General features: G+C 39.2%; 1 protein-coding gene across 4 annotated transcripts; it reads left to right on the top strand.

Moving 5' to 3' along the window:
* Nucleotides 1-538: 538 nt before the first annotated feature.
* On the top strand, nucleotides 539-15099 carry si:dkey-110c1.10 (unconventional myosin-Vb). Of its 4 annotated transcripts, none has more exons than XM_056758054.1 (35): nucleotides 539-645; nucleotides 1425-1535; nucleotides 1784-1952; nucleotides 2216-2360; nucleotides 2441-2597; nucleotides 2683-2826; nucleotides 2922-3003; nucleotides 3085-3192; nucleotides 3267-3379; nucleotides 4732-5000; nucleotides 5093-5174; nucleotides 5453-5593; nucleotides 5728-5853; nucleotides 5936-6019; nucleotides 6097-6228; nucleotides 7168-7265; nucleotides 7346-7432; nucleotides 7541-7861; nucleotides 7989-8145; nucleotides 8246-8485; nucleotides 9377-9586; nucleotides 9689-9782; nucleotides 10000-10154; nucleotides 10581-10748; nucleotides 10899-10999; nucleotides 11094-11214; nucleotides 11310-11418; nucleotides 11560-11679; nucleotides 11791-11942; nucleotides 12713-12802; nucleotides 13106-13241; nucleotides 13333-13627; nucleotides 14285-14459; nucleotides 14541-14621; nucleotides 14744-15099. In XM_056758054.1, exons 1-35 carry the CDS (start codon nucleotides 619-621, stop codon nucleotides 14903-14905), a joined length of 4962 nt encoding a protein of 1653 aa, XP_056614032.1. In that variant the 5' UTR covers nucleotides 539-618; the 3' UTR covers nucleotides 14906-15099. The 4 variants fall into 4 exon arrangements, with proteins under 4 accessions (XP_056614032.1, XP_056614031.1, XP_056614030.1 ...); XM_056758053.1 differs by having other exon boundaries at nucleotides 11310-11424; XM_056758052.1 differs by having other exon boundaries at nucleotides 7129-7265.
* Nucleotides 15100-15211: the final 112 nt, after the last annotated feature.

The raw sequence follows: 15211 nt of genomic DNA, 5'->3' as shown, positions 1-15211 counted from the left end.
GATCAAAACAAATATGAAAAGATCATTTCTATAAAATAAAAACCAGTTTCATGGTTCCTTGTAGACTTTTCCTTTTGTATGGTTTTGTATGGTTTTAAAGGATGAATTCACCCATAAATTAAATTAATCTGTCATGAATTAACTCTCTAGTTGTTAGTCTCTATGAATTAGTCTCTAGTTGTTCCAAAACTATACATTTGTTAAGTTTTAATCAAACAGTTCTTGGACCCCATTGACTACAATCTTAATTATTTATTTTTCCTACTATGGTAGTCAATGGGGTCCAAGAACTGTTTGGTTACAAGCATTCTTCCAAATATCTTTTTCTCTGTGTTCATCAAAACAAAGAAATGTATACAGATTTACAACAACACAAAGGTGAGTAAATGGTGACAGAATTTTCATTTTGGGGTGAACTATCACTTTAACTCCTTTTATACGCAGCCTGCACAAAGATTAACCGTTAACTTACCACACAGTTATAATGCCTCCATCTTTAACAGAACAAAGGGCAGAGGGCCCGTGACTCTCTCTCACACACGCAGAAAAAGTGAGAGAACAGAGCTGTTTGTTTTCTTTAGTCTGCCAAAACACAAATATACTTGCCAAATTGGCCCGATGGCAACCACAGAGCTCTACACGAAGGTAGGTGTATTACAAGATTTTTTTGTCTGTTTTATGAGATGAAATTTTAAGCATTGTTCAACTAGAGAGGGATTAGATAGTTTTGTCCTTTTTTCTCTTTAGAAATTTATCAGCGAGAGAGGAGAGCTGGTGTTAATGTTTAATGCTGTAGTGAGTGTATATATGCTGATGAAGAACATAAAGTATCACAGGAACAACCAAACATGCAAAAAATCAGTACTGACAATAATGGTTATATTTATGTAATTATATCATATGTACTGTTATGATTGTCAATACTAAACATACAAAACATATACGTTTATTTAAAGTGTGATTCATTGACCAAAGACAAAACTAAATAAACATGACTTAAAAAAGGTTTGATTTGTTAACATAGTTATGCATTAATTGACATGAACTAACGATGAACAAAACGTAAACATCATTCTTAGTTCGTGTTCGTTTTAACATTTACTTTTTCAATTTAAAATCAATAGTTGCATCTCTTAACATTAGTTATTGGACAATGAACCAACATGAATAACCGTATTAACATTAACAAAGATGAATACATGCTCAGTTCATCGAAGTTCATGTATTTACTAATGTTAACAAATACAATCTGATTGTAATGTGTAACCCTTTATTTTTGTCTATATTTCAATAGTAATCACGTTGTTATTGTGAATTTTTACACAAAACGAATTATCTATGTAACTTTTGAGTTAAAAACTTCATGCATCAGAAAAATATTATTGATTGGAGTGAACGATGTAAGAAGTTTGTTTTTTTCTCAGGGGGCATGTGTGTGGGTGCCGGATCCAGAAGCAGTGTGGGTGTCTGCTCAGCTTCTTCGAGAATATCGTCCTGGAGACCAGCAGATCCTGATCCAACACGCTGACGGCACGGTAAGATGCTTCTCTACATGCACCTGTTTACCTAAGTAAACGCAAATTTCTATTATTGTTAATACAACGTTGGCCCCCATTGGAAATGTATGGCCAAAAAAACACAGAGACATTTCTCAAAATATCTTCTTTTGTGTTCCGCAGAAGAATGAGTCATAGACAGGTTTTAAATGACATGACAGAATTTCATTTTGGGTGAACAATCCATCTAACTATTTTACTAATTCATATCTCTATTCTTCAATAAGGAGACGGAGTATCCGGTGATGCCTCCCTCGAGTCTTCCTCCTCTTGGAAACCCTGATATTTTAGAGGGAGAGAATGACCTCACGGCTCTGACTTTTCTCCATGAGCCAGCTGTACTTCACAACTTGCGAGTGCGCTTTCTCGACTACAGTAGCATTTACACCTACTGTGGTGAGTTAAAGTACAAACAGTGGCACGCTTTTTTACATCTACAGCCCAATAACCTGAATTTTACAGGGTGTAAAGTTCACATGCCTGAAATTCAATGACCATTACTCACCGTTATATTGGCTACTGTAAAAGAACATGAGTGTACAAATTACTGACTTTAGTTGTGGAATATCCACAGCAAAATGTTTATGGATTCATTTAATATAATATAATGCTATATGTAAATGCATGTTTTGAGATCCATCTCTTTCATTATGAAACAGGAATTGTGTTGGTGGCCCTAAATCCTTATGAACAGCTGCCCATCTATGGAGAGGAGGTCATTGATGCATACAGTGGGCAGGACATGGCTGATATGGAACCTCATATATTTTCTGTTGCCGAGGATGCGTACCGTACCATGATCAGGTCAAGATCGAGAAATATGACCAGTTCATTTACAACAAAGTTATGTGATGGTTTCATGGTTTTTTTATGTATATATGCAGGGAGGAAAAAAATCAGTCCATCATAATCAGCGGAGAGTCAGGTTCAGGGAAAACAGTATCTGCCAAGTTTACAATGCGTTACTTTGCTGTTGTGGGTGGTGCGACCCAGCAAACCAGCGTGGAGGAGAAAGTTCTGGCATCTAATCCCATCATGGAGGTATTGGACCTCTGACCTCTTTCCTTTGATGTTCCAGGGTCTAAAAGGTGTTTTAAGACATAAATGGTCATTTTAACCTCTGCAGGCCATTGGTAATGCAAAAACAACCCGAAACGACAACAGCAGCCGTTTTGGAAAGTATATTGAGATAGGATTTGGGCACAAAGGGGATATCATTGGAGCAAATATGAGAACGTATTTGTTGGAAAAATCTAGAGTTGTTTTTCAGGTAAGTGCTTAGTAGGATGATGCTTATATAAAAAATGTCACATGCATCCGTCTCATTCAAGTATTTATATACATTTTCAATGTTTTTAATCACAGGCAGCTGAAGAGAGAAACTACCACATTTTCTATCAGCTTTGTGCCTCCAAGGATTTGCCCGAGTTTAGGTCACTAAAACTTGGTAAAGCCTACATTTACGTCTAGCAAACACTTATATATTGATAGTTATTTCCGTTGAACATTTATTGAACGCTTTGCTTAGATTCTGCGGAGAACTTCCGTTACACCAACCAAGGGCGAAATTTACACATTCCAGACACAGATGATGCTGTTGAACTAGAACGCACAAGAAATGCTTTTACTATACTGGGTATGTTAATGTACACCACAACATCAATACAAACTAGAATGTTTTTTCGTTGAATAAATGGTTTATTCCTGCAGGAGTGCAGCCTGACCAGCAGATGGAAATATTTCACGTAATGGCGGCGATTCTTCATCTTGGGAACGTCAATATACAAGCCAGTGGTCGTGGCGGAGAACGCAGCTACGTTGACGTACGAGCGTTTTTTCTCAAATTGTGAAATATCCTGAATTAGCATTTGTTAGCCCTCACTAATCATTTTAGGTGGAAGTACAAATGTGGAGCTCTTGGTGATGTCACTACATTCAGATATATATACATAAAATCGTACAAATTAAAGGGCAATATAGAGCTTGTTAAACGACGTCACGCCATGTTGAATGTTGTGCCATCTTGAGAGGATGGCTGTCCGCGAAAACTTCCCTCTTCTCCCCCAAACACTCTCTGCGTTCCAACTGACAACAATCATGGCCGCCATACTGAAGGGTCATTCCAAACCTAAGTGCTCATAGCTGGCCACTTCAAAGGGCCCTTCAGAATGAAGGATTTCGAAGGATACAATTGATGTTCACTTTGGGCTCCCATAATTCTTTGCATGGTGACGCCGCCTCCTTATGGGCGCGGAATGATGATGTATAAGGCCACTTCAAGAAACAGTTGTTTGGTTCCATACACCCTTTAACCCTTCAAAGCTCTCCCTAAGTAGGGTAAACCATTTGAAAGGCTTAGGGCATAGGGATGAGCCCTTCGAAATGGAATTGGATTGGATTCAATTTATTGTCATTACACATATAACAAGTACAGTAACGGAATGCAGGGACTGTTGCTTGAGAGCCTCATTCATGGTAGGCCAATCACAGCAGACTAGACCATCTGACCAATTACATCAGACAAGGCTCGTGGAAAGGAGGGGATTAGTCAGATGAATCGCGGAACGAATCATTTGAGAGTCAGTCAAGAAGTAAGGTAAGAATAACTACCTATCATTACAAAATAATAGTGTTTTTACACCTTCTATGTACATAAATTTGTTGTTGGACACGCCGTAAACCAAGTAAAGACCTTTATAAATCCTTAGTTATGTACTCTTTAAAAACTGCCAGAGTGGTACGCAGAGTTGTTCAATAAACGCCCATGGTTCTATCACTTTCGATTTCGCCATATATCACACAAAACAAGTAACGGTACATATCAACACAATAATAGCAGTGGAGTATTATCCTCCCAAGATGGCGGCGCCACTGCTACATGCAACATAAGGTGTGACGTCAGCTTCACATTCTCTATCAAGGGGCTACTTGTTAGTTTGTTAACACCTAGCATATCGTCGCTGTCCAAAACCTCAGGTGTCGAGATTCATTGATTTTCAGGCTTTTTAAAGGATTTAATACTGTTGTCAAAGTTGACAAGCAATTTGTAATACTTTTTATTGGTCAGGCTTTATATTGCCAAAACATAGTGAGAAACATAAAGGGTGACTAATAATGATTTATGGCAGCAGTGATATGCTAATATGGAAAATGTTCTCATCCATCCTACTGGCAGGCCCATGACCGTTCTCTGGCCATCTTTGCCAAGCTTTTGGGAGTGGAAGGTGCTCAGATGGCACAATGGCTGTGCCACAGGCGATTGGCGGTGGGTGGGGAGATGCTGGTGAAGCCCATGACCGGACAACAGGCTATCGAGGCACGAGACGCTTTGGGCAAACATATGTATGAGCAACTGTTCACGTGGACCGTACAGAGGCTCAACTCATCTTTAAGAGCACACAGGCAACAGCCCAAGTCCTATATAGGTGTTCTTGATATATACGGGTGAGAGATAAATAAATCTAGAAAGGTAATAAAATGAACTGTAAATGGAAAAAATTGCCAAATTTTACGTATGGCTTTCTCTATGTTTATAGGTTTGAAACGTTTCACAGGAATAGTTTTGAACAATTCTGTATAAACTACGCCAATGAGAAGCTACAGCAGCAGTTCAACAGGGTATGTCTGTGGATGTTTCATCATTTTTTCACCCTCATGTCAATCCAAACCTGTATCACTTTCTTTCTTCTGCAGTACACAAAAGAAGATATTTTGAAGAAAGTTATTAACCAAACAACATTGACTTCCATTGTATGAACTCAAAACCCTTCCTCAAAATATCTTCTTTTGTGTTACACAGAATAAAGAGTCATATAAAGGTTTTGATCCACATGAGGGTGAATAAATAATGACTGAATTAAATTGCTGAACTATCCCTTTAATTCGTTTTTCCTCAGCATGTGTTTCAGTTGGAGCAGGAAGAATATCTACGTGAGCAACTTCCCTGGAACCGCATCGAGTTTAGTGATAACCAGCCGTGTATTGCTCTCATCGAAGGTCAGCTGGGTCTACTTGATCTTCTGGATGAAGAGTGCAAAGTGAGAAAACGTTACGCTGATTCAGAAACTCCATTAAATGTCATAATATCCCATAATGCACCATATGGGAGATGCCTGTTTTAAGGCCTTCTTATGTGTTGTAGGTTTAAGTAGGTTTAAATAATCTGTTCTAGATGCCAAAAGGCTCAGATGAGAACTGGGCTCAGAAGCTTTATGATCAGCACCTGAACCACAGCGCACATTTTCGGAAACCGCGCATGTCTAACAACGCCTTCATCGTTCTGCACTTTGCTGATATGGTTAGAAAAGATATGGCATGCTTTAACTTTATACTTATACTAATTATTTCTTATATTAATTATGATACTGTTTATTTTTTAGGTCCAGTATGAGTGTGACGGCTTTTTAGACAAGAACCGAGACACTGCATTTGAAGAGCCCATTAACATTTTAAGAGCCAGTCAGGTATTGTTTGCATAATTAACTAATTTCCGAGTTGTAGTGCTTGTAATTACTGTTTTACTTTATCGTATCTTTTTCAGTCAGAGCTGGTCGCTGAACTGTTCCAGAAAGAGCCGGCAGGAGAGGTCTTGCCCAACTCTTCTCTACCGAACGGAAGTCTGCGCTCAGGGAAAAGAGCTCACCGTGAGCACAAACTTACCGTCGGCTTTCAGGTGAACAAGTTCTCTTGATACCTGTCTGAAAACAAATTTGACACGTATTTTATAAGGAAAGTTCATCCAAAAATGAAAATTCGGTCAAGAATTACTCATCCTCAATTTGTTCCAAACCTGTGAACATTTCTTTGTTTGGTTGTACACAAATAATGATATTTGGAAAATGATAGCAACTGAGATATCTGGGGCACCATTGACTACCATTGTAGGAACAATTATTGTAGATTTTCTGTTCACAAAAAGAAAATATTTTGAAGAATGTAGGAAAACAAACAGTTCTGGGGCACCTTTAACTACCATTTTGTGACAACCCCAGAAATCTCAGTTAATAACATTCTTCTAAATATGTTTCTTTGAATTTATACAACAAAACATTTATACAGGTTTGGAAATAATTGACTAAATCACGATAGAATATTAATTTTGGGGTGAACTATCCCTATCCCCTACTTTTATCTTCAAAAGTTTTTGCCTGTGCTAATTTTGCTTAATATTTGACTTCCATTTATTTAAGATTTTTATGCTTAATTTATTCTAGATGCATTGTAAAAAAAACATGAAAACAAAATGTACAATTATTTGGCATTTTGTCCATGTTTGTTAGCTCCAAGTTTGCAGTTCTACAGTATGCTAAACGTTATTCACTTTGTAGCATGTCCAAAAACATAACAAAAAAATATTGATGACTCATACTGCACTAACCTAATTTGTCCAATCAGATGCTGTATTCAACTTCAACGTCCCTCCCCCTACTACAACTTTCCTCTGACTAACAATAGTAAACAGCAAACTTTCAAACCTGTTACGTAAACCAATCCCTCACCCAAACTTCCTGTTTCAATAGGAAATACTAAAACAGATTAAAAACTTCAGTCTTTAATCGAGTTCGTGTTCCAGGTCGGAGTTTTTACTTCATATTCATGCCTTTCCGTCCAGTTTCGGCAGTCTCTGCAGCTCCTGATGGAAACCCTGAACAGCACCACCCCACATTACGTCCGCTGCATAAAACCCAACGACCTCAAACAGCCCTTCCTGTAAGAAACAAATCTTAACTATTCAGCGTGTTCGTGTCTGTCTGTGTGTGCGTGCATAATCTCATCCCTTTTCATCTCAGATTCGACCCCAAGCGGGCGGTGCAGCAGTTGCGAGCATGTGGAGTCTTGGAGACGATCCGCATCAGCGCTGCAGGATACCCCTCCAGGCATGTCCCTGACCAGTCTGTAGTACCCCAGAGCAAATTTATAATCAAGCTTCCCTATCACAGCTCACACATGCCTTTGTTCCTTCATCTCTGACTTTTCTACTCCAGGTGGACGTACGAGGAGTTTTTCACCCGTTACCGTGTTCTGCTGCATGGGTCGCTTTCCACGGATGACCTAAGGCGCTCTTGCCAGAGAACTCTTTCTGACCTCATCCCTGACCCGGAGCAGTACTGCTTCGGCAAGACCAAGGTCTTCTTCCGGGCCGGGCAGGTTGCAGTGCTGGAGAAGCTGAGAGGGGATAAACTGCATGCGGCGGGGGTTTTGATCCAGAGCTGGGTGAGAGGCTGGCTTCAGCGTAAGCAGTATCAGAAGCTCCGATGGGCTGCTCTTATTGTGCAGCGATATACTAGGGGAACCCTGGCTCGCAGGTGAGTTAAAAACTGAATTTCATTTTATGTAATAAAAAAAGTGTTTCATTGTACTTCAATTGTGTAGTTTCTTGTGTTAAGCAGACACTCATTTTGAAGCGCCTACTTAATGTTGCACAACCATTAGGTTGGCGTGGAGTCTTCGTTACACCCGAGCTGCTTTAATCATCCAGAAGACCTACCGCATGCTTGCTGTTCGACAGCTTTATCTGACCATAAGAGAGGCCGCCATTAAGATCCAGTCCTTTATCAGAGGCACCCAGGCCCGACGTATTTACAGACAGGTGAAATGATTTAAAGATGAGATTTGGTAGATGATAAAGCTGTTTGAATATGTAATGATAACCAATAAACTGATCAATGAACAAATTGATCTGTTCACAGATGCTGGTAGAGCAGGCAGTAGTTTTCTTGCAGGCGCGGGTGCGAGGATGGCTGGCCCGATGCAGGTTCAGGCACATTAGAGGTGCGGTGGTGTACCTGCAGTGCTGCGTGCGCAGGTGGGCGGCCCGTAAAGAGCTGCGGCAATTACGTGCTGAGGCGCGATCGGTGGAGAAATACAGAGAACTGAACAAAGGCATGGAGGTCAAACTCATGCAGCTACAGCTCAGAGCCGATCAACAGGTGGGGGAACAGAATGATGTATTTGTATGATTTGTATTCGTTACAATATACTGTATATATGAATAGGGCGGTTTGATTTTTCAATATTCATGGATAAGATTTTAACTTGTAGATTTATAATGAAAAACAAATTTATAAATGAGGAGTTCATTTGCAAAAAACAGATAACTCGGTTTTTATTCATTTTCATTTTCATACATCATGTTTTTTTTATTGTGCATTGATTTTATTGCGAAAAATTAATATTCATGAAAAATAATAAAAATGTTGAAAAGTAATCTAAATTATCAGGGCTGTTAAACAATTAATCATGATTAATTACATTCAGAAAAAAGTTTGTGTTAAATAATATATGTCTTTATTGTGCATATTAATTTTGTATTTATCAACAAGCATGCATATATTTAAGAAAAATATAACATGAATTAAATGTTTATAAATCATTTCAATTATATTTAAATAAAATTAAACAAATGTAAATATTTCTGATATTTAAATTTATGTGTTTACATTTATTATACTGTAGTATTTATTATATTATAGTATACGTTTAGCAAAATTAATATGCACAGTACAGACCTATATCATGTAACACAAACTTTTATTCAGGAATGCGATAAATCACAATAAATCGTTTAACAGCCCTAAAAAATGTGTTTAGTATAATATAAAATTTGTATTAAATAAATACAGTTTTTACTGAAAAAGTAAATATAATGGAATGTATAAGCCTTTGTTGCTGTGTCGGTCTAAAAGCAATGTTTCAGAATCACATTGGTCATACATTTTTGAAGGGAATCAACGAAATGGGTTATTTGTAGATATGTCTGCTTATTGAGAAGCTATTTTGACATTGCAAAAAGTGCACACTTACCCTTTCTCATCTATCAGGCGAGAGAGAGCGCGTCTCTGAGGGAGACCCTAAAGGCCGAGCGAGAAGCTTACAGCACTGAACTGGAACAGCTACGCTCCAGCCTTCAGAAACTCCAGACCCAACTGCGGGAGAACGTCATCGCAGCGCCCTTGATCACAGAGAAGAAGGAGGAAGAGAGGAGGAGAGCAGAGGAAAGACATGCTCAAGAGATCCTCCACCTTAAACAGGTGAACATTCGGATGGATTGTTAAACATTAGCCACCTCGAGTGTGCCTTTTCTTACCTTGATATCCACCATCTTTGTTTCATTTACTTCCTGTTTATTTTAGGAAATCGAGGCCATCCGAGATAAGAGAGATGCCTTGGAGAAAGAGAAGGATGATCTTGCCATTCGTTTACAAGAACAGGAGAAATCACGGCAGGGTAGTTATTAGTTATTTTTATAGTCATTATTAGCATTACAATATATAAAGGAACAGCGCACTGCCTTATAATAATATGAAGAACTAGAATCAAAGATGAATACAAAAATATTATCATTAAATTAAATTAGCATCTGCATCATTTTTTTTGTTTGTGTCATATGGGCTGCATACTCAGTATTTTTGCACCCATGTAAATGAATGCATGTATGTTACAGAGACACATCAGCAGACTGTGGATGAGGCAGATGCATCGGTGCGGGCAGAGCTGGAGGAGGAGAGGAGGAGATATCAGAGTTTACTCAGAGAGTTTACAAGACTGGAGCAAAGATATGACAACCTGAGAGATATGAGCATGTTTAGCAACAATGAGGTACATCATAGATACATGGGTAGATATTTATTATAATATAATATTTAGTCCTTACTTAAAGTTAGTTGGAAGATCTAGTGACAGAAATGCAATAAAATATGCTTAACTATGTCTTCAGAGGTGTTTAAAGACCTGTTATAATGAGCTTTTGTGTCTACACACACCGCGGGTCCCCTTACATGGAATTCGTCATGTTGTTTCTACGGTAGCCTTAAACGGACAAACTGCTCTACAGTGCGCGTTTCGTAAATACGTTATCTTATTTGGAAAAGAAGAGAAACTGTGAAGTCCTGTAAGAGCCAGCGTAGTGCTTCGAATGGGAGGGGTGACGGGAGCTGTTGGTTGCGATTTGCAACCTCACCACTAGATGGCACTAACGTTTACACACTGGATCTTTAATGCAGTAACGTGTGTCTTACCCTGCAGCGTTCACGTGGACACAGGCGAACAGATTCCAGCGTGTCCTTGGAGGCCCTTTCACCGGTCTCCACGCCCTTCTCGAGCTCACCCATCTTCCCATCGCCCGAGGAGGTGAGGAGAGTCAGCGTGACATCACCTACTGACAGGAGACCCTGGAGCTCCGAACAACCCATGGTACGATTATGAATCACAATATGTCGAACTGGCATACAAATACATATCTATACACTGAGATGTTGCGGTCTACCTGATAAGCAGGTCTACTAACAAGTAAAATCTTATTCTTAAAACGGCATCATTTTAACCAAATGGAAATACCTGTAGGATGTCCTAATGGAGAATGTGGGCGTGGCCAAGGACACGGCAGAGAAGATGAAGGGAGAAGATCTCAAACACGCCTATGACGCTGTTCGAGTGGCCAACAAGTCAGTTTCCTCCATTCTCGGACCAAAGCATTCGAGGTCTTATGAGGTCATGAGAAATTGTGGCAATTGTGGCAATTGTTTCATGTGGTTTCAGGTTTTTAGAGACGCAGCTGTTGTCTCAGAGAGCACAATGGGAGGAAGAGATATCTGCCCTCAGAATGAAACCTCATGAGGCTCGAGACAGAGGAGATACAGCTGGAGATGCTGAGATAAAGGTCCACCTTCATTCAAATTCTCACTTTGTTGTTTTATTCAGTCATCTCTGCATGCTTTGTTGAACGTTCATTTTTATGCCCGTGTGTTTTTGAAGGACCTGGCAGAGCAGGTGGCGGTGAGAGATCAGGAATGTTCTCGACTACGACGTGAACTTAAAGAACTCAAACACACTGTGACGCTCAGGAGAATTTTATCATACGCAGGTCTGTGTAAGTCTTACTATGAAACATTCAGTAGACACAAAACGCGTCTTGTAACCTCATTCACAAACATGATACGATCACATTTACACTGTAGATTGCTAATTAAGATGTTGAATGCATGTTTAATGTCTGGTTTTTCAGGTCTGGCCATGGTAGAATCTCAGGATCCATCTCCAGCCCCTGAGAAGAACCAGATGCTCACCGGACTGCTGGAGTGCAGGAAGAAAGATGAAAACAAACTCATCAAAAACCTGATAACAGGTGAACCACGTGTATATGCGCAAACAACAAACAGTTAGCATGCAAGATCGCCGATGTTATTCACGCCTTTTCATTGTGAGGGAAAGGGTGGTGATGATGTGTGTTTGACAGATGTACGGGTGGAGGTCGGACTATCTTTGCCGTCCGGGCTGGCGGCGAGGGTTCTGTTCCTGTGCATACGACAGGTAGACTGTAGTGGCGATCAGACGCGAGTCAAGGGGCTTTGTGTTGCTTCTGTGGGCGGCATTAAAAACGGCTTGAAGGTGAGCAACAGACTTGTGTACAGTGTAAAACATGTGTCTCCATATTGTGTTTTTACTCAGTGTGCAAATTAAACATTGACATATTATACATAGATAGTTCACCACATATATACGATGTTTTATAATCATTAATTTAGCAGCTTAATTCATTTACACTCAAAACAAACATTAAAAATGAGACACAACTACATTTAAAGGGTCATGTGACACCGTTAAAAGAAATATTATCGTTTGTTTTAGATTTAATGCAATGTGTATAGACGAGTTAAGCTTCAAAAACACTTTATTTTCCAAACACAGTCCGTGTTTGTATCTCCTCTCTGAAACGCGTGGATTTTTAACAATGCTCATCGCTCTGAAAAGAAAGGTGTGCTATGATTGGCCAGTTAACCGGTGAGTAGTGATTGGTTGAATACTGCAAGCGTGTGACGGAAATGTAACGCCTCCTACCATATATGGAACATCAGGTTCCTCTTCAATTGTACTGACAGATACACCCTCCATACCTGCGTATACATTTGTGCGTCAAATCATACAACGAACTGACGTAGATTTGTGGGGGTGTGGTTACACGAGGTGTTTCAGGCAGGTCTGGGTGAGCATTCGCTTTTAGATACATGCATGGGCAAATTATAACACACCAAAGACACAGAAAACACGTGTTTCACGCCACATGTCCCCTTTAAATTAAAACGTTTTTCAATCTTTTTTGAATTATGGTTAATATACTTGATATTATTTAACTTTCACTATACTTGTGATTCTTGTAGAAACATGGCAATGATTTGGACATGACTGCTATGTGGCTGAAGAACGCTTACCTGCTCAAAGATCTGCTCCAGCAGCACTCCCCTCGAAAGGTTGCTCATCTACAATCATTTGTACATCAAATACTGATGTTTTCTTTCATTTCTGTAATCATTTAACTTACAAATTCATGTTTTGGCCATTTCTTTAATTAAAATACTTAAGCCTATGCAAATTTAAAAGTCGACACCGACCAATAGCGTATGAATGGAGCAGGACAATGTCATTGTCCGACCAATGGCGAATGTTTAAAATGTTTAAAAACATTTTAAATTTAAGCTTGTTTACATTAAGTATATACTGAACTTTAATGGTGATAAACACCATTTATATATGATTTATATGTTCTCCTGTAGGATATGAAGGGCTCAGAGGAGCTGGTGCCTCTCGTGACAGATGTTCAGGAGTCTGTCCGAGCGTTGAGTGATCTTTGTATTCAGGCATATCAGCAACTGTTGTCCATCTCAGAGAGTCGCCTTCAACCCATCATTGGTACATTCACGCAAACACCTAAACGAGACTTTTATATTATCTTATCTATCTTGCATGTTTCCAGTATGTAACATACGTATGTGCTCCTCAGTACCTGCCATGCTTGAAAGTGAGACTATCTCTGGTCTGTCTGGATCATCAGTAAAGATGAGCAGCGGTCGCAAGCGTGCAGCATCAGATCCCCGCGCTCCTGCAGAAGGGGCTAGTATGTCGGCAGTTCTGAGGGAACTGGGAGCATTACACACCGCACTGTCCCGTCAGGATCTGCCTTCGGGCCTCCTAGAACAAGCCTTCCATCAGCTTATCTACTTGCTGGCCGCCACCACCCTCAACAGCCTGCTGCTGCGCAAGGACATGTGCTGCTGGAACCGTGGCCTTCAGATCAGGTCAGAGCTGCTCTATTCGTCATTACAGAGCTTGAAATTCAATTTAAGGACTATGGACCACTTTGGAAGATGTAATCATGCTGATCCAGAAGAACTTTCCGTTTCAGTTTTTTAACACTACACAAATGTTTGAACACAATACAACCATTTATACATTTATAACTAACTGAATCAAAATGTTTAGTTTAAACAAGAAGCTTTTTTATTTATTTATGTAAGATTTAAAATATGAAACCGGAAGTCCTGGACCAGTGGTCTATAATTTATGGGTGGTTTTATGATCCTTTGAAACATTTTATTTATTTAAATTCTTGTTTGTTTATTTATGTACTAGTAATTGTCCTGTTTATGGGTATGTCGTTACTGTTTGTTCCAAAATGTTTTCTTTAAAGCTGCTTTGCAACCATCCCCATTTGCTATAGAAATAAATATTTAGCAAATATATTGTTTGCTACTCTAAATGACGTGATATAATGCAATTGCAATGCAATATACACATTTTAAGAGAAAATATTCTATACAAAAAGGCCGCAAAATTTTGTATACTTTATTTTTTAAGTTATGAAATATGTCCTGTTATTTTTTACATTTGATAGGGAGGTAACAGTTTTATTTATATACTATAAATACTTACAGCTTAGTCACTATCTCTTTCAGGTATAATGTGAGTTTGCTGGAGGAGTGGCTGCGCAGTCGTTCACTGCAGACAGGGGGTGCTGTGACCGCTCTCGAACCCTTGATACAAGTGGCTCAGCTTCTTCAAATGGGTAAAAAGACTGAAGCTGATGGACAAGCAATGGTCAAAACCTGCAACGCACTGACCAACCAGCAGGTGGAGCTGCTGCTATCTTACACATTCAATTAAGAAAATGTTGATGTTTTGAATATTCTAATCCTGTGCTATTTACTTTAGATTGTGAAGATTTTGAGCCTGTATACTCCTCAGAGTGATACTGAAGAAAGGGTGACGCTAAACTTCATTCGTATAGTACAGGTAAGGAAATAAACCCTTGTTCCGGTCACATGTGATCTGTCTAAAATATAATAATGATAGCAGGGGGTTTTATGTGGTGTTCCTGAGGGTGTTAATGCTGTTTTAAATGTGGGGTTTCCAAGGGGCTGCTGAAAGTGCGGTCTGAAGGGCAACCTCCACAGCTTCTGAGGGATGTCCGGAGGGTTTTCCCTGTCACCTTCCCTTATCAGAAGCCAGCACCAGTCAGCGCCGCCCAGCTCAAAATCCCAGAATCCCTCAAGATCTCATTCCTACGCCGAATCTGAGGACATTCGTCTGCTGTAGAACTTCAATTTTTTTATTTAGTCTCCCTAATAACTTTACTTAAAATACTTAAATAAGAATGAGATGTTAGTTGAGGTTTTTATAAAGGAATGCAAGACGCTTTCTAATAACATTTAAAAGAAAATTGTTAGTAGGAATAGAAATAGTACATTTGAAATCAAGTTTATTTAATAAACCCTTCTAGTCTTGAACATTATTATAAAAAGTTGTTTATCGTAATCTTAATTTTAAGTTTTAAATTTTTCCGGGACTGTCACGAGTCGTTGACTAAACATGCATCAACCAAT

This window comes from Triplophysa dalaica, chromosome 10, assembly GCF_015846415.1.
Source record: "Triplophysa dalaica isolate WHDGS20190420 chromosome 10, ASM1584641v1, whole genome shotgun sequence".
In the NCBI taxonomy this organism is placed as follows: Eukaryota; Metazoa; Chordata; class Actinopteri; order Cypriniformes; family Nemacheilidae; genus Triplophysa; species Triplophysa dalaica.
This window is presented reverse-complemented; position numbering and strand designations above follow the sequence as displayed.